Below are 19,071 nucleotides of genomic sequence, written 5' to 3'. Positions count from 1 at the left end.
TTATTTGTTTATTTATCACACTAGTGCTTTTAGTATATTGGAAATGTTTATCTCTGTTTCCAGGATTGTTAAGTAACCCTCTTTGTAATCGTGGTTGGTGCTGAGCAGTGGTTCCTTCCCCATTCCCCACCCCACTCCAGAAATAGGCCAGTGGCAGGACCAAGAGCAAGGAAGCAGGGCACGGAGTGTGGAATCCACGGTGTGACCGGTGCCATCTCTTTTTCTGCAGTTTCCCCTCGTGTTGCCCATTATTCCAATATCTTCTGATACCTAAATGCTGTTCCTTTATTTCCTGAATCCGTCCATTCGGTAGCGACGGACTCGAGAGTGGAATCCTTCTAACTGGGCTTCTTTTTCCTTTACGTCTTTGCTAATTACTTTACAGAACTTACGGACCCTGAAGTTAAGGCATTGCCTCTTCTTGATCTCTTCTCTATATTTTCATGTAAGTAAGGATGTAGTAACACTCCGAAGCAGGATAAGCGATGAATTCTCAGGAGTGATATTTCAAGCACGGTCAAGAATGAAATGTTCAAGCAAAATTTTCACCCAATCTCAGTTCTACCTGGCATTGCCTGACAGTCTGGTCTTACTATGCTCTCCCTCACTGCAAAGGATGAAGCTTATTTGTGACACCTTAGGCTAAGACATATTTAGGGTTTCTAATGAATTGTTATACTCGTTATTTTCATCAGTATTCTTTCACTCGATAAATATTTAAAGAATAACTTCTATGCGTAAGACACTATTATGAACAATCTAATCATGGCATCTCACCTGACCAATTTAAAGGTATGGAAATAATAAGGGATATATGAGAAGAAATATGTAAATTTTCTCTTAATAACATACTAGAAGCTGTCAGAAAATTGACATAGATATTTTTTCAATAATCAAAAAAGAAAAAAAAAACAGAGAGAGAGAGAGAGAGAGAGAGAGAAGTGGCCACAACAAAAGGTACAGCAATTTAGAATCTGTCAGTAAAGTTGGAAATAGCCTTCCTGTTCTCGGAAATTGAGAGAGCTGAGATAGTCCTCAATTTTTCCAGTGAAACATGCCACACTTTGCCTGTAGCTGACCTTTCATCTTGGGCGTGAATTTCACCTTCACGGAGTTGGAGCCACTGTACGTCGTATTGGATACGAATCCTGGCCTTAATTTCATTGCAGGTAGCTGTAATGAGGAGCTGGGATGACAGCAGAAAGCGGCTTCAGAGCAGAATTTGGGTCTTTCGCCATCACTCATCCAATATAATTTTAATAAGGATCTAAGAGATTTTATCTTTTGAGAGGCAATTGATTAGATCTTTGATGTTCCCACATATGTTCTCATTTAAGGATGGCTGTGTTACCTGAAAGCTTTAAAAACAAAAAAAATTTGATTACGATTAAGTAAAAATAATTGAAAATTGAAAAGGAAAGGCAGAAAGATCTCTGGGAAAAATGTTACACTGACTGTCAAAATGTGTACAGTTTTCTCCTTTCTGCTCCCAAGTAAACTTGTAAGTCTCCATGATTTGTGGTGATCCTACGAGAAGGGCTTATTAAAAAATAAATAAATAAACTTGCAGGCTGGGTGGAGCTTACTGGCTTCAAGAGGCCACATAAGAGTCTTGTGTTTTCTCTCCCTCTACCACGGGGTGGACTGCTCTCTCAGGAAAGGGCCCAGTCGAGTTAATGAACCAGTGCTCGCAAGACAAAAATATTAGTTTTATCAATTTACAACATTACTATCAAAAACATCATAGTGTATTTTATTTATTTTTTTAACTTGAAGATGAAGATATTTTTCCCTGCAGGCAGACTCAATGAAAGACAAATTATAATTAACAAGGTTACACTGAATTAGAGCACAGTGGATGGAAAGCTAGTGAAAAATCAGTAGTAATTAGAGCTAATTTCATGAAGCACTTACTAAGACCAAAAAGCTCTCTGCCTTCCTGAGAGTATATTTCAGTGGAAGAGACAAGAGACAGATAATAAAAGAGTAAGAAATAACCTCCCCCCCGACACATATACATGTACACACAGATATATGTATGTGTATATATCTATATGCATATATGCATTTTTGGATAATGATAAACGCTATGAAGAAGAGCAGAGAAAGGAATGAGGCAATGATTTAGGTTGGGAGCTTCTCTTTCAAGTAGGGTTGTTAGAGAAGTTCTCTCTGAGAACCTTAAGATTTGAACAGAGACCAGGTAAAGCAGGAGGGAGAAGAACCTTGTTCTCTCTTAAAAAGGAAAATTCTGAGTGAAGAGATGCTCACAATAGTGGGTATGAGCTGTAGGTCTTCAAGGAACAAGGAGAAAACCCAAGCAGTCACAGAGAATGAGGGTCGAGTTGCACACTGGACCTTGTGAGGTTGTGAGTGTATTCTAAGGGAGCAGGGGAGTGGGATCATGAATTTACATTTCCCCAGTTTTCTCTTACCCCTGGGAGAGAAGTGAGTGGAAAGAATCAGGAGATAGTCCATATGCAAGAAAATGGTCACACGGGTAAAGCAGAGATGTTGAAATAGAGAGCTGGGACATATTTCACACGTAGAGACCCACAACGTGCTAATGAATTGGTGGTGGTTGTCAGCATTTTCCTACTTACCCAGGGGAATATCCTTGGAGCAAGATGGTTTTATGTAGGTCTCTGGGTTGCTCACATCATTTCCCTGTTTTTAATTTCACCTGCAGTCAGCTCTTCTTGTTTTCTTCCCTTAACCAATTTGTAGTAGTGATTAAAGGTGTTCCATGGTCCCACAGGACAGATTATATACCACAGACATGTTGTCACCAGGCAGCAAGAAGCCTCTGGTCTTTCTCCACAGGCCAGAGAAAATATCCCATCTTTTTCTTCTCCTTCAGTGAGATTCCATGTACTCTCACCAAGAAATTCAGCTTCTTTGTTCACAGATTCTGTTTTAGTAAATGTTACATGGAGAAGGACCCTTTTTTTTGGAAATGGTTTTCTCACATGTTAACACCTTCAAGTATGTTAAAGTCTGATTCTGTTTTTATTTTTTATTTTTAAGAGAGGCTTTTGCTATAGGGCACGTGTGCTCGCCAGAAAGACAGACAGAGATAGAGAGACAGAAAGTGAGAAATCACCCCCTAGGGGGGATGGCCACGCCACAATCCCTTCTTCTCCATTCTCCTCTTGGGATCTTGGGCACACACACACACGTGCCTGGTGTGAGTTTAAGCCACCAGGTCCAGAACTCGAACCGCGGTCTACTACATGGGAGTCCAGCAACATAGCCATTATGCTAACTGCTGGTCTTTGTTCAAGTCTGAGTCTGCTGTCAAAGTCAGTGACTCCAAGGGTGAGTAGGAATCTCTGCTTTAATCTAATATAATTGATTTTCTAGTTAAAATTTTAAGGGGTAATTTAATTCCCCTTACTTACAAGTTCCAGAGTTTGATTTGTAGTTCATCTATCTATCTTAAACATAATTATAGCTAATCAGTATTTTCAAGGGTGCATAACAACTATCATTTGTATTTGGATAATGGGACGGATGAATGAAGTTCACATGATTGTGAAAATTAATTAAGTCTATCGTTTTCTGCATGACTTTATTCTAATAAACATGTTTTAAACTCAGAGACTGATGATAATGAAATAATAATGTCTGAACAAGTCTAGAGAGCTAATGTACAACATGAGGACTATAGTTAAAAGTGTATAGCATTTGGAAATTTTTGTTAAATCGGTTGGTTTTTAGTTGTTCTCGTCACCAAAAATGTAGCCATGGGAAGTGACAAGTTAATCACTTTATTCACTATCTATTTGAATCCTATAACATTATGTTCTAAATCTTAAATATATGCAATAACGTCTATTTTTAAAATAAATTACATAAAAACATAATCTTTATAAACATAGGACAAAACAGAAAGACCAAGGTGGCCCTTGTCAGTCTAAGGGTATGTTAAAGTCACAGGATTTAGTAGATTTTATCAAAAATATACCTTCTTATTTGTAACCAAGCTAAGAAAAAAACTATTGTGAGGTATTTCCAAATATCAAAGTTATTTTATAATATTACAAATATGAAACATTAAACGTCAGTAACATACAGAAACACGTTAACGTGAGATACTATGTTTAACACTTAGCTATCGATAGAATGTCGTGGATATATGAATATATGTTAACTTTTTAAAATATTGAGAATTTTTTCTTTTTTTATTGTATGTGGTAGCCAGAAAGAGAGGACAGAGAGAGAGAAATAGCTAGAGAGGGAAGAGGAACCCCCTAAGGGGGTCTGGCCATGCCGTAACCCTTTCTCCTCTATTTCTCTCTTCTGTCAGGATTTTAGCACACAGACAGACACAACGGATGTTTTTCAACTTGCTGGGGTTGGGATTCATACTGTGACTGGCTCCCTTAGCCAGTAGGATCCAGGGCCAACTGAATATATGTGAATTTTGATTTAACTTGTATTTTACTTTTCACTGGTCAAGTTTGACTGTATTTACTGAGATTCATTATTAACGTGACTTTTTTTGAGATTTACGTTTGTAGTAATCTCCCAGAAGTGGCCACTACCATGAGATAACATGAAAGAATCCAAAGCATTTTCTTCACTGCTGACTTCACCCTCTCTACTAACGACGGATTTCAAAGAGTGGTTCCCATCTCAGAGTGGAACTCTGAGGCAAGATTAATGCTTTAATTTCTCAGCAAAATCCGTAAAAATAAATAGAAAGCATTTTTTTAAACCTGTATCCCACTGGGCTACCATTATAGGTGACAATTGAAACAGGAATCAGAAAATGATGAATGGAGGTTCAAAGATGCAGCTAGTTAGCCTACACCCAAGAAATATGAGACAAAGACTTTTTAACAATCCTGGTAGTTATAAATATCAGAACAATGACTTTCAACTGACCTACACCATAGGATGCCATGCAAACTGAAAGAGGATTAAAATAATGAACAAAAGCCCTCCTATGATTATAAGTGAAAACGTTAACACTGAGTGTGATAGACAGATTACAAACGGTGAGCACTGATGTAATGACCAGCCCCTCCTGCTCCTCCAAATGATTCCAACCATCACATCATGTTGCTTTTCATAAGCAAGAAAAATGATGATTCACTTTCATTTGCAGTCTGTCTTTTTCTATTCTTATTCTTAATTGTGACAATGGGCCTTTCCCATCCCTTTTACATTCATTCACTTTGTCTTTTGAGGGTGTGTGATTTATGACATATCTAAAATAACCCTGTCCAGAGATGCTACTTATTCCTTTGAAGACATAAGCTTAGCAACTGAGGCCAACTGGTATATTGAACATATGCCCTTGACCTTGTTAACACTGAGAGCTCAGTGTTGCAGAGTCACTGCTGTTATCATGGGCTCACAAACATCTCCCAACCACGGAAATGATGGAGGGAAAAGAATCAATCATTTTTTTAAGCTGAGATGTGACAGTGGTCATTTTCTATTTTGGTTTGTAAACTCAGCATTTTTCCTAGAAGCTTCTTAAATTAGCCTTGAATTGATTTTCACTCAACCAGCTCTGCAATTTTTGTTTCCAGTCTAAATTCTTTCACTGACAGGTTTTTAAATGGGCCAAACTTTATTTCAATACTCTGTGGCTAAAACCCAGAGGAGAAGCAAGGACCCCTGACATGCTCAGAAGTCGTTTGTGTTGCATTTGACTTGCATCAGGTCTACAAATATTTATTTAGTATTGAGAGTGGATGACTTCTGAAAACTGTGCACAGAAGTTAGAGATGAACTCTAAGCCCATTGAAGCTCTGAGGCCATAGCTCTCAATCTCAGCTGTACATTGATTTCCTCTGGGACCTTTTGGAAAGCCAGCTACACTGGCACAGAGATATGTTCATTTACTGTGAATGGGCATTAGTGTATTTGCAGAGATGGGATATTACGAATACCTCCTTGTACTAGTTTTGTATGTGTGTGTGGGAACATATCTTATATTTTCATTGGTGTATACCTAGGAGTGGAATTACTGGGTCAAAAGATATATACATACATACACATATACATATGGTAAGCATTAGAAGATATTACCATCTCTCTGTGGACCATCAGATAGCCTTCTTTACCAAGTGGCTGCTCAAATCTGTTTATTTCCTTGGGGAACCAACAGCGTGATGGCTATGTCGCTGGACTCCCATGTAGTCGATTGCGGTTCATGTCCCAGACCCGGTGGCTTAAAACTCACGCCGGGCGTGTGTGCGTGCATGCCCAGGATCCCGAGAGGAGAATGAAGGAGAAGGGACTGTGGCGTGGCCATCCCCCCTGGGGGGTGATTTCTCACTTTCTGTCTCTCTGTCTCTCTCTGTCTGTCTGACGAGCGCACGCGCCCTATAGCGAAAACCTCTCCAAAAAAAAAATTTTATTTATTTCCTTTAGGGTTGTTTCTTTCTTTCTATTTTTTTTTTCTATAAATTTGTGCTAATTCTTAATGTACTTTGGATAAGTCCCTGTCATTTGAATTTATTACATATATTTTCTACCTCTCTGTGACTTGATTGTGTTTCCCTATATTCATGGTGTCTATGAGCAGGAGTTCTTAATTATAATATATCTAAGTTTTCTTTAACTTTGATATTTTGATATGCTATAATATAGTTAGTTATGGGAAGAGCAGATCAAACAGGCTTATGTTTGAATGATTTTTATTTCAGCCTGATGCTCTTTAGAAGTAGATGTGTTCCCCCATTACCAATTCAGTACAATAAAGGCCCCATTTCTCTACTATAACAGTATCATTTATTTTCATCATGTTCTTTCTCCTCCTCAAGGTGCCTTTTTTCCTGATTAGCCTGAAAAGTTCTACATACTTTTCCGTGTGCACTGGGTAAATCTCCGTGGCCATTGACTGAAGTCAGAATTCACATGGGATCTCTGGAGACTAATATGCCAATGGTTCTTTTCTTTATAATAGGCTATACTAGGGACAAATGAGAGAGCAGGTGTGGCCGTGACATGTGAGAAGTCCAAACAGACCCACTCTCCCCTGCTGTTACGACCTCTGGGACGTGTTTTCACCACTGAATTTTATTCAGGGAAATGTGACTAAATTTTGTGCTCATGACAATGTTGCTTACTCCAGCTGCCTCTTTTAGCCATAATAGATCTTTAAATAGAGTGGGGACAATAGTCCTCTTCCTCCCCATCCTCCTAGGACATTGCATGGCAAGACCTTCACTGCATTTTTGTCTCACTGACTTCTTCATGAACTAATGTTACCATTTCTCCAGGGCTAAGTCTTTCCCTGGGATGGCTACAGAGGGACAGGGCTCAAGATCCAATGTATGGTATACACGAAGATCACTTTTCATGTGAATCTCCTAACTTGGTCCTAGGCCCAGCACACTCACTCTCTTTTCTGCCCTATGGTGCTTTGTGTGAGGCCTTACCTATCTCTCTCATGTCTCAAGGTCAGGAAACTCCTATACTCTGTGAGGGGAAGTTGTCCTAACTCTGGATTTGAAAGAAAACTATGGAATTCTTGATTTTTTTTCCCTCTAAGGCACCTGGGCAAATTATGCAGTTGTTCCCAATTAATCCTCAATAACATTCAAACACAACACATGGATAATATGACATTAAAAAAATTAAAGTTTAATCATAACTATCTTCCTGCCACAAAAAGTGTAGGAAATTGGTGTAGAAAAACACCAGCTCCTACTCTATGACAGTAACATCTACCACTTAGACTGCCTTCCTGAGAGTAATTAATGTGATAAAAGGATTGGGCCAACAGGGAAAGGCTACTTCTGTCTCTCCTGAGCACCTCGCCCAGTTATTTAGGGGCAGGGCTTCACTACTGTGGTGTCAGTGGACACATGCAGTTACATTCAATCGCAAGGTGAGTCAGTGGTTTCACAAGCTCCTCGGTGTTTGTAAAGTTTTGGAATTCATCCTATCTGATACAACTTGGCAGGTAAATTGATAGAAAATTAATTGGAAGACAGTTCCAAATATAATACCTCAGCAGAAACATCCAGAATCAATTAATCAAACTGTAACTCATTTTAATTGGACATACACTAACCCCGGAGAGACACTAGAATCTTTAATTAAGCTTTCCAGCTCAGTCCTATTTACATCAACTGTGTTTTTCGGAACAGGTACATCTGAAAATAAAAAGTTCTTGATCCCTAAAAGCAAACATCTTCAACCATGTATGACACAGCTGTTTATGTTTAACCAGGCATCATGTTTCCTGATCACTGAAACATGTAGTTTAAACCTATGTCATGAGGCAAAGAGTAACCCTTTGGAAGTACAGAATTAAGAAGTTCTATTTACAAAGCTGGGTGGTGATTTTCTTCTCACTATTACAAATGCTATTTGAGCAATTATTTCACATACATATACTATTTTTTTCTCAATGAGAATAATACCACCCTCTGCTTTCTTTACCCTGTATCTATTTCTATTATTAACACCATGTGGTAATCACATGTTTCCCTGTGATTAGGAAATCTATCAGTCAACTGTGAGCTTTCTGACAGCATGATCAATTGCAAATAATTTTGCACCTCCAGCGTCAAATAAAGACAGCAAAGACTGCTAAATATAGCTTGGAGAATTGAAATGTCATTCAAAGCAGAAACGATCTGAGTATAGAAGAAAATGGAAGCGTTTTCTCTCAACATATTGTGGTTTTGAAAGAACAGCAGCTTCCTTGGAATGAAAGGTTACCTGTGGGTTGTCGTCTGCCTTTGCTGCTAACTGTGTTTATTCCAATACCTCCTGAGGTGTACCCATGGACCAATCCCTGAAATCCATGCCTCTGGTTTGTCATCATCTAAAACAAACAAACAAACAAACAAACAAAAAACATGCAAAAACAAATTAGAGTGGATGAAAATGGACTTTACTCTGTTGTTGGGCCCCAAGTTACTTAGTTGTTAGTATGATTCTTGGCAAACTGAGCTAAACCCCTGAATTAGAGATTGGGAGTGTTGTTGAATGCATTCCAGTGATTTTGCGTTATAGTATGTTATAGACTGTTTGCTGTGCTTTAATGTGCTGTGCCATGAAGTAAATTAAACACACCAGGAACACTCCTTTAATCCTGTCTTCATGGCACGTGGTCCCTCCAAAATGTTCCTGTGCCAATACTAAAACTGGAACAGCGGGCTGCTTACCCGGGAAAGGAAACTCCAGCAAGGATTTGAAGGAAACCTTAGCCAAAGACTGAGCTCTTGGAGCCCACTGAGCTGGCCGAGTGAGTGGTCAAGGAGGTTTGAAACTAAGGTGAGTAGCAGCTCTGATAAAGAAAAAAGAGTGGAGTTCTGAGACTCGGGGCAGGAAAGAGACTTCAAGGATGTCAGTAGATTGGGTAAATACCAGAAGACTGAAACAAGACTGCTAGCTATTGTGAAACTGTGATGAAAGCCACGCCTTCCCTGCGATGCTCACGTAAACTGAGATCGACGTATGTTCGACTCATACCACGGCTTCCTCTGGATGGATAAGCAGAATGTAACCCACCTCCTTAAGCTCTCTGTAACCTTCACTAAAGAGGCACAAATGATGTAAACTGAAGCATTTCAATACAGACATTTAATTACAACAATTTGGATAGAGACCATTATAAATCTGAATTCTAAATAGCATTAGAGTTCAAAATTCTCAGGAATTGGTTTTTTAAGTTTATTTATTTATGTCTTGTTTGACTGAGTGAGACAAAGAAGAGAGAGAGAGCACACCCGAACAGGGTCTCGATACCATGATCCTCCCCCAGCCTCAGCCAGGATCAGATCATGGGCACACATAAACCTAGCACATTCAAGGACATTTTCAGATGTGAACTCAAAACCTTCCCATGTGGGTCAGCCTCTCAGAGTGTCATGTTTTACCATTGCACCACTGTCTGGCCTCTGTCAGGAATTCTTTTAAGTTTCTTTTCATGGTATTTCATTATCCACAGATATACAATTAATTTATTCAGAAACACTAATTGAGTTTGATCCTCATTCTCAATCTCAGAGACCCCAAACATCCCTGTGGGCAGGTGTCCCATCTTTGGCCTTTCAAGCACAAGGACCCATATCACTGTCACTGTGAATGAAAGCAAGGTATGATCTTCCTTCTGTTATTTGAAATAAAGAGACTTAAAAAAAATCCTAATTTAAAGCTTAATATATCTCTCTTTTTAAAATGAATGTTTAACAAACTCAATTTGAAAACATTGAATTGTGTTTTATCTTTTTGAGGTCTACATTGGGTCACAAATTATGTTTCCAAAATTATATTTGCTCATCCAATTTTTTGCTCTTCTCTGTAAGGCTTTGGATTTGTTTGGTCTTTAAATCCCAAATACAACACCTGGGAACATGTTTCCATTTGCAGTATTTTCCTTTTAGGTGGAACGGCCACCAGACAGCGAGGCTTTCTGGGCTGCATTCGGTCTCTGCAGTTGAATGGGCTGGCCCTGGATTTGGAAGAACGAGCCCAGGTGACCCCAGGGGTGCAGCCAGGTTGTGGAGGACATTGCAGCAGCTATGGAAAGTTGTGTCGCAATGAAGGGAAATGCAGAGAAAAGCCTAGCGGGATCCACTGTGACTGCACGTTCTCTGCATACACAGGGCCATTCTGCTCAGATGGTAAGTGTGACATGGATACTCTAACAAGAAAACGTATCCCTCGTGGGCTGGGATTCTCGAGGTTCTGTTCTCCGTGGTACCATTTATGCAGATCACAGAAGGCCAGGTTTGGTGTAACAATAAAACTTTGTTCTTAGCACAAAGAGAGGAGAAGGGGAAGCTAATACTCTAAAGTTACCTTCTACCTGAATGGGAGTCAAGATGCTACTTTTATAGGAGTTGAAGCCCTGCCTCTTCTGCACTCAACACTGTCTACACACCACACAGTTTGCTCTGGGAAACTTCTGGAGGATGCTCAGATCTTCTCCCAGAGAGTCGAGCACTTTCTTTTTCACTTGGCACCTCTTCACAGCCTGGAGATTTCTTTGGATTAAGTTGGTCTTGCCATTTGGCCATTGGAACTTCTGCTTCCTTGGTTCCTAGCAGCCATCATGCTAAAAGAACCATGTTTCTAATATATTACTGCAGGGTTTTCTTAACAGGGCTTCTTCTCATTTATATTTTCTGTGTAGTTATTTGAAACAAAAATATTTCCTATTTCCATTTCCAAACTTCCTTGCAAAACATCTGTTTATGCCAGTCATATTTTGTTACTTAGCTATTGGACTCAATTCTTGAAAATGAGTGTCTGTGGCTGATAAATCCACTAATAGTCATCTCCAGGTGTCTGACAGTGTTCGCTGCTCAATCTTTTTTGTTTCTAATGCCGATTCTCATAAATGAGATGACGGTCAACAACCTGCTCCATGGAGCAGGTCTCCATTTAAAAATTATCCAAGGCATTATTGTTATTTTTGGTAATTATCTTCACAATGCACAGGAATTTAGAAGCATAGTTTGTATTTTTGGGGTTTTGCACATCTTTTGGCCAGGAATATAAATAACTTTGACATTAAATATTGATGCATAGTAAGACAGTTTGCTATATGCCATTTGAAAATGGATGGATGAAATAAAAATAGCAAAATATTTTTCAGCTTCTCTAATTTACCAATCTATGTCATGGAAGAAGGAAAGAACTACATGTTAGTATTAAGTGTTCTGGACAGACTTCTCTGAATATACAAACATTCATTATACTTTCATAGGTTTTCTAGAAAACTGACATTCAATTTCAATTCAATTACTTTATTCAACTGAATTTGGACTTCTGAACCTTTTCCTAAAAGAGGCCAGCAAAAATTGGAGGCTCCAAATTGAAGCAACTTCTAATTTGTGAAGAAAGTATTGGAATTAGTTAATGAAAAATTGGCAAAAATGCACTTTTCAAGCTGTCTACTTTTATCAGGAATAGCTATGATTTAAAAATCAACTGTGATAATAATCACACATTGCCAGAACCATACTAGGAGAGTTTCCATGTTTAAAGTTAGAGTTAAAACTTCTTCATAAGAACATGTCTTCCTTTGCTGGATATAAATAAGTTGCATTTCATCTCGCTAAGTGTAATGAGGAATGTTATCATCTACATCCACATACTGTATTTAATATACGAGCATATTATAGATAACAAAAGTAATAAAACAGACAAAATCCCCCAAATGCCAAGGGAATCAAGACATGGTTATATTTGTCAGTAATATCATCTCTGTCTTGGATTCAACAGCCAGTTCTTTTTAGGAATGGGGAGAAGCCAATGTTAAGAATAGAGAAATAATCATCTCTTTCACCATCCTCTTCATTTTCATACATATATATCTGAGGTGTGTGTGTGTGTGTGTGTGTGTGTGTGTGTTTGTGTGTGCAGATTTTTGATATTAATCTCATACTAATATAACACTATGCCTTCATATGATGGTTTAAAAGAGGCCGGATAATTCCTTTGCTGATCCCTGCCAAGCAAATGCCAATTTCATTCTTTTGTATTGATGCTAGACTTAACTTTCTGCTCATGGTGCATGATAAATATTAGAAAGTGTTTATTGTATTTCTTTTTTATTGTCTTTTAAATTTTTTTCTTTTATTATTATTATTATTTCTACATTTAGTCACTATACATTATTTAGATGGTAGAGACTTTCTTTAGACCTAAGGAAAAATGCCTGTTGATCCTGGAAAAGAGTCCCTCAAACTTCCTTTTCTTCTAACTATTCCAGAAAGACCAGCTCCTATCTATAAAGTAATAGATGAGAGTTAAAATGCAAATAAGAAAGTCAAGGAGACCAGAAGCCTGGTTTAGCTCTGAACTCAGATAAGAGAGCATTAAGCCTTCCCTTGTAAAGTTATACTAGTGAATTAATTATATGTCATTCTAATATAAAACCATTTCAAGGGCCATTATGAAAACTCTAGTAATTTATCGTATTATCCAATTCTAGTTTTAACTATGCACCTGATTACTTTTAGGCAAAATAAGGTATCAATTAATATAACCAAACAAGATCCTTGTATTTAAATTTGTTGACATAAAATGTGCATGTCGTTTCAGAGATTTCTGCATATTTTGGATCTGGCTCTTCTGTGATTTACAATTTTCAAGAAAATTATTCCTTAAGTAAAAACGCCAGCTCCCACGCTGCTTCATTTCATGGTGATATGAAGCTGAGCAGAGAAATGATCAAATTTAGCTTCCGAACAACACGAACACCAAGTCTACTGCTTCATGTGAGCTTCTTTTACAAAGAATACCTTTCAGTTATCATTGCCAAAAACGGTGAGTGCTTTTTAAATGAGAGAGAGAAAATCGGATTAGAACATTAGAACTGTAATAATAGGAATCATCCTTGTGTTCTTGCCTCTTGAACTACCAACAAGGAAAAAGTGTGTGCCTCTTTTTTGGTATTATTATTATTTTCCCCCAGTACTATCCTATGAATTTAAAGGGATTATTTTGAGTAATTAAAATAACATATCTTTGTAAGTTTGATAATTTTCCATATGCATTGTGAAATTCTAATTTATTTATATGGATACTTATCATATTGTATTACTGTTAGAGGTTCTATACTATTCCATGTGAATATGAGTGTAAGTTTGGGGTTCATTTTGAAATAAGATGTCTTATTGTATATAACAAATACTTCCTTCCAATCCACGTCAAGAAGTACTAAGGGAGTTTTAATAAATCAGCATTATGTATGAGAAAATGTTCACAAAATCACTTATTGATCCTAATTATAGGCAATAAAATGGTCATGACAAATACTGTATCAATATATATTGGGTTGTCAGAAAAGTCATGACATATTTTCCTATGTTTTTTCTATGCAAAAACGTGCATGACTTTTCTAACAACCCAATATAATATATGTAGGGTAATGGCACTTGGATTAGGATGCCTGTTGCTACAGAAACCTTGTCACAAAAAACCCACTTACTGTTATTTTTCTCTTCCCTGTATGTGGATTAAAGATAAAAAATTTTAGAAATGAATTCTCAGGATGAGAAAAGCAAACATACACACACATGAATACATCATGTTAACTAAATGAAATGTGGCCCAAGGGAACTGAACACTAAATTAAAAATAATACTGTACAAAAGTCTACTTATCCTCATTTTACATTTTGAACTTGAAGCTTATCTCTGTATTAGGATGTTTCTTTGTTAAATTAGCAGGTATCTTGTTGAATAAACAAATCAATATTTCTGCAGGAAATTTAGTAGGATTAGTTCTAAGTTTTTTTTGGTTTAAAAACCTTTTCCCCTAATTTCATTTCCAAAGTCTGTGACCATGACCATTTGGAAAATGTTCTCATCTTTGATAAAACATCTGCTTATAATAATTCCATGAATCAACTGTACTTTCGTTATGTGAGATAGACTTTTTGAAAGATAGGATTACAGAAACAGAATATTATTGTAATATTACATAAAAGTTTAGCATTTCAGAAATACTTAATCTTTCTTTTTTCAAGTTAGAAGCTAATGTACAGATTTACATATGGTTAATCCAAGTTGACTTTTAGGGTAGAAATGAAAGATTTACAGGAAAGAGACTGCTATGAGCAACATGCTTGGTCTTGATTTTGAAAATACTGCAATTGCCCTTAGAAACTGACCTCTAGGATTATGATTAGATGGCATATATAAGTGAACTACTGTGAATTTTCCCCAGAAATGAATTTATAATGACAATGAAATGACTCCTCGTTTTTCTAAGTAGTTCTGAAAGTAAACTTTTAACTAAAAATATAACATTTTCCCTCTACTTTAGGAAGTTTGCAGATCAGATACAAGCTAAATAGATATCAAGAACCTGGTGTTGTTAACTTTGATTTAAAAAACATGGCTGATGGGCAACTTCACCACGTGGAGATTAACAGAGAAGAAGGCTTGGTTTTCATGGAGGTAACACAGTAAATGTAACAGAAGCAACAGTTGAATTTGTAACTCCCAATTATGAAGTATTTATAGAAGTTTGATAATGAAAGATCCTTTTCATGGGTCTTCTATAGACCAGAGGCAGATCATCAAATGTGGACAGGTTCTGTTTTTTTTTTTTTCTTCTTTTTTTTTAGCAATACATTTTCCCCCAAGATATTATCAATGTCCTGTACTTTACATGACTCCCCCCGCCCCCCATCTGCTTTACTTTGCTCAGTGAGGAAATGATTCTGTTCTGTCTCTGGTAGGTTCATTGCTATTCCAATGAATCCAGTTTACTTTAGATGGATATAAATGCAACAGTTATGCTAGGACAGAAAATATGGCTGCAATATCAGAATAAATGTTTTAAAATGATCCAAGTCATAGCAAGAAAAGTGGAATTATTCATTCCTCCAGCTTTTGAAGAAAAGCACTAATGTTTTGGCACTTTGCATAGAAGAAAAAATTTTAGCTACCTGACTCAAGTAAATACCAAGCTAAATGGAAGTATCAAGGTAGAAAATAACTTTTTGTTGTTGTTGTTGTTGGTTCTATCAATTTTGAATTCTTTATATGGGAAGAAAAAGAAAATGACATAAGGGGCTAGAAGATGGGGTGCAGTGATAACTGACAGTAGTCTAGAAATAGTTTAGAAAATAATATTCACCTTTCTCAAGTGTTTGCTCTTCAAAATTTGTTCTTTTTAAACCTTTGGAGCCATATTAACAATTGCTCTTTTCATCATTTTATTTTGTCTTCATTTGTTTCCTGTCTTCTCAACAAAATGGCATCTCTCTGGATGTTCGTACCTTATATGACAATGTTGTAGGTTGACCAGAATATGAGGAAACAGGTGCGTCTGTCATCAGGTACAGAATTCAGTGCAGTCAAATCTCTGACACTGGGCAGGATGTCAGGTAAGTACAAGAAACACCCTTTCCCCTAATCTCACTACGTAAGCACAGATCAAAAGAGCCGTATACCAAGTGTCTGCACTCTATGACCGAAACTGACTAAAAGATATACAAACACAAGAGATGGGTGTGAATGTCAGATGAGGTGTGTGTGTGGAGGAGTGGGGCCTAGGGAAGGACATTTGGAGGAGGGATACAGAGACAGAGCATCGACGGATCAGGGAGCTGTGGTGTTATCTGTTGATATTTTGATCAACTAGACTGGGGAGAAATGTTCACACATTGAAATGTTCACTTCATAGGCTAAACAGTGTCATTGAATGTATATAAAAATAAATAAATAAATAAATAAGTTAAAAGCAAAAGAGCCACATTACACACACACACACACACACACACACACACACACCCTTAGGCACACACACAAACAGAAAATTCATCATACTGTGCAGATGTCTTGTCTTATTTTAATTATGAAGTGAGTAATCATGAAGGTAAAGGCACATGCAATCATGAATAGGGGTTACCTGCAGGATGAGTGAGCTTCCTTTTTTAATAGTAAGATCACTCTGGTCTCGGTCACATGTCAATTCAGCACAATGAAGTGCAGTAGAATCCTTATACTCACTATTGCAAGGTATCAAATACTAAGGGTCGAATGGGAAAGTATGTCAGTCAGATGCCAAATATAAAATTCTTTGTTTCATGATTAAAGTAAGATTAGGTTACAAAAAAAAAAAAAAGGAGAAATTCATTGTCTTTCTTCCATTTAGTAAATAGGCTGCAGGTTAAGGCTTGGATCTTGCTTGCTCTTGCAGGATTGGAGTTGGCAGGTACTCTTGCTCGAACTCAAACTAAATGTTTTATTACTTTTTAGGAATTAATTTGCCAAAGGGTGCATGTGCTCACTGAAGAGAGACAGAGAGAAAGAGAAGGGAAAAGTGAGAATTCACCACCATGGGGGATGGTCATGCTACAATCCCTTCTCTGTTTCTTCCTCCTTTCAGAATCTTGGGCATGCACACACATGCACCTAGTGTTTTTTTTTTTTTTTTTTTTTTTTTTTTTTTAGAGGTTTTTCCTCTTAGGGCGTTTTCACTATAGGGCGCGTGCGCTCGCCAGACAGACAGAGAGAGACAGAGAGACAGAAAACGAGAAATCACCCCCCCCAGGGGGGATGGTCACGCCGCAATCCCTTCTCCTCCATTCTCCTCTCGGGATCTTGGGCACGCACGCACACGCGCCTGGCGTGAGTTTTAAGCCACTGGGTCCGAGACACGAACCGTGGTCGACTACGTGGGAGACCAGCGACATACCCATTACGCTAACTGCTAGTTCCCCACCTAGTGTGTTTTTCAAGGTGCTGGATCCAGGACTTAAACTACAGTCAGCCACATGGGATCTAACTGCCTTTACCACCACACCACGGGCTGGCCGTTTTATAATTCTTACTTATTTCCAATAATTACTTCTGATAACAGCAGTGAAGTAGACACATCCTGTTGTCACTTCAACATCCAAATATGTTTGCATGTTTTTATACTTGCCAACAAGGACTAAATTGAAAATGGTACTGAATTTAAAGAGAGTTTCTTTTCAACTGTGAATACATTTTGAAGAGTGGTGATATTTCACACTATTTGATGGTGGGGGCTTTTTAGATTTGGGGGCTTCCTAGAATCTGGTTTTCATTCCTAGTCTGATATTCAACACTAATCTGCAATATTTTGTCTAAGATGGTAAATGAAGTATTTTATTTTTTGACCTTTTATTTGTACCTCGATTAATCATTCCTTATGTTCCTTGTACATAATCTCAGAATCTTGAGACTGTTTGATTAAACCCATGGGTGAATGATCAAAATATTGGCCCTTGAGAAGGTTAATAGTTAAACTTATAAATATTTATAGGCTTTCAAGTACTATGATGAGCACCAAAATTATGTGCTCTTGTTCTTCAAACAAACAGGGGAAATACCATGAATTGCAATATTCTTCCAGTATGCTGTAGTAGATCCAAAATGTACATACAAAGTACTATTTAGATATTTTGGACCTTAACTTAAAAATTCCTAGTGAATTTCGCAGTGTTAATTATATAAATCCAGCTATTTAATACTGACTTTTATATCTTTGCTCCAAGAATGTATAATGGTATAGTCAATAACACAGTTGATAGGAAATGATGGTTCTACTTTAGTTCATAGTTTTTAAGTTGATTCAAATCCTAGCCTCTCATGTCTAACTAACAGATAAGACTATTAATTTTAAGTCTGTGCATGTGCATATTAGTTTCAGATTAAACTTCCAATGTATAGGAACAGTGACGAGGCCCTCAGTTAAAAACAAAAGCCAAAATATTTAGTTATTTCATAATTGGTATTTGGAAATATTTATAGCTGTTTAAGGCCACTGTAGAGATAAGACATTCATTTCTATTAACTGACTATTTAGTTTTGAATATGTAACTAAAGTATTTTGACATAATTTTTTCCCTCATAACATTAGAGAGTTTTACTCCATTTATAACTATGGCATAACTTGGAAGCCAAAGAGAAATTTTAAAAAATTTAAACAGACAAACAGCAGCAGTAACAAAACCCAAAATGTCTTAACTATGGGGTTCCTCTACTTCCCTGTGGCTCTCAGCTGTTAGAGAGGCCATTATGAAGTTAGCAGGGGAGGGATGAGCAAACTGGGGTAAGTGTCCTAAGCCACTGTACATCTAAGAAAGGTTTAATGTAGTCCTTGGGGAGCTCTTGAGTCTAACTAGTCTTCATAGAAGCCAGGTGTTTCCAGGAATGGGCCCATGTTGAATTCCTTGCTGTGATAAACTAGTGGTGGGAGCAGCCAATGGGAGGCATGACCTTGGCACATTTGGTCATTTTTTTAATAGTTATTATTTGCATACATTTTCAACAAAAAAAAACTTAGTAAGAGCTTCTACTGCTTCTTGAGATGGAAACTCAGAAATAAAGGAAATGTTTTCTCTCTCTCAACTTTCTCTGGTATTCTTTTCATAAACTTAAGAAAAATCATGAGGATAATGTTGCATTTTGGATACTGTTTACATACATTACTAATAAACAGAGAGCAAGGTGGATGAATTTTAATAATATCATGACCAGCAGATGGTGAAATGGTTGCATCACTGAACTCCATGTAGTCAACTGCCGTTTGAGTCCCAGACCCAATGGCTTAAAACTCACGCAAGGTGCATGTGCACGCGTACTCAAAATTCTGAGAGGA

The 19,071-nt window shown here is 37.4% G+C and overlaps 1 protein-coding gene across 2 annotated transcripts in view; it reads left to right on the top strand.

Moving 5' to 3' along the window:
• Nucleotides 1-19,071, top strand: part of CNTNAP4 (contactin associated protein family member 4) — a 278,572-nt gene that overhangs the window by 239,043 nt on the left and 20,458 nt on the right. For both annotated transcript variants that reach the window (XM_027773495.1, XM_006152611.2), the window contains exons 18-21: nt 10,362-10,601; nt 13,030-13,254; nt 14,758-14,891; nt 15,739-15,826. In XM_027773495.1, coding sequence (XP_027629296.1) covers nt 10,362-10,601; nt 13,030-13,254; nt 14,758-14,891; nt 15,739-15,826 — 687 coding nt within the window. The remainder of the gene's footprint in view (nt 1-10,361; nt 10,602-13,029; nt 13,255-14,757; nt 14,892-15,738; nt 15,827-19,071) is intronic.

This window comes from Tupaia chinensis, unplaced genomic scaffold (genome assembly GCF_000334495.1).
Source record: "Tupaia chinensis unplaced genomic scaffold, TupChi_1.0 Scaffold000355_1, whole genome shotgun sequence".
NCBI lineage: Eukaryota > Metazoa > Chordata > Mammalia > Scandentia > Tupaiidae > Tupaia > Tupaia belangeri.
Note: the sequence above shows the minus strand (reverse complement) of the source record. Positions and strands in the feature narration are given on the sequence as shown.